This window comes from Condylura cristata, unplaced genomic scaffold, assembly GCF_000260355.1.
Source record: "Condylura cristata isolate star-nosed mole 26May11 unplaced genomic scaffold, ConCri1.0 scaffold00026, whole genome shotgun sequence".
Lineage (NCBI taxonomy): Eukaryota > Metazoa > Chordata > Mammalia > Eulipotyphla > Talpidae > Condylura > Condylura cristata.
The window spans coordinates 184,590-185,173 of NW_004567127.1; the positions used below are offsets into that span (position 1 = coordinate 184,590).

At 68.2% G+C, this 584-nt stretch overlaps 1 protein-coding gene across 1 annotated transcript in view; it reads left to right on the forward strand.

Annotated features, from left to right (window-relative positions):
* MFAP3 (microfibrillar-associated protein 3) overlaps window positions 1–583 on the forward strand; it is a gene marked incomplete at its 3' end in the record, with an annotated part of 5,034 nt that extends 4,451 nt beyond the window's left edge. Inside the window, exon 3 of the mRNA XM_012729991.1 lies at window positions 60–583. Within this exon, the coding sequence (XP_012585445.1) occupies window positions 60–583 (524 nt within the window). The remainder of the gene's footprint in view (window positions 1–59) is intronic.
* Window position 584: the final 1 nt, after the last annotated feature.

Below are 584 nucleotides of genomic sequence, written 5' to 3' on the forward strand. Positions count from 1 at the left end.
AGGCCGGCAGTGGTGCGGCTGCCGAGCCCTCACACTGGCCTGTTCTGTTGGCTCCGCAGGTGGGAAGTGGCTGGTGTCCGCCGACTTCCTGAACATCACGCACGTGGCCTTCGATGACCGCGGGCTCTACACCTGCGTGGCCGGCCCGCCGGCCCGCGCCTCCTACTCGGTCACCCTGCGCGTGGTTGTCACCACGGGCGACATGAGCACCTACTACGTGGCCGTGTGCCTGGCCGCCTTCGCCGTCACGCTCGCCCTGAACGTGGCCCGGCTGTGCCTGATGAGCAGCCACCTGCGCAAGACCGAGAAGGCCATCAACGAGTTCTTCCGCACCGAGGGCGCCGAGAAGCTGCAGAAGGCCTTCGAGATCGCCAAGCGCATCCCCATCATCACCTCGGCCAAGACGCTGGAGCTCGCCAAGGTCACGCAGTTCAAGACCATGGAGTTCGCGCGCTACGTGGAGGAGCTGGCCCGCAGCGTGCCTCTCCCGCCGCTGATCCTCAGCTGCCGGGCCTTCGTGGGGGAGATGTTTGAGGCCGTGCGCGTGGACGGCCCCGACCCCCGGGCCGAGCGGGCGAAGGACA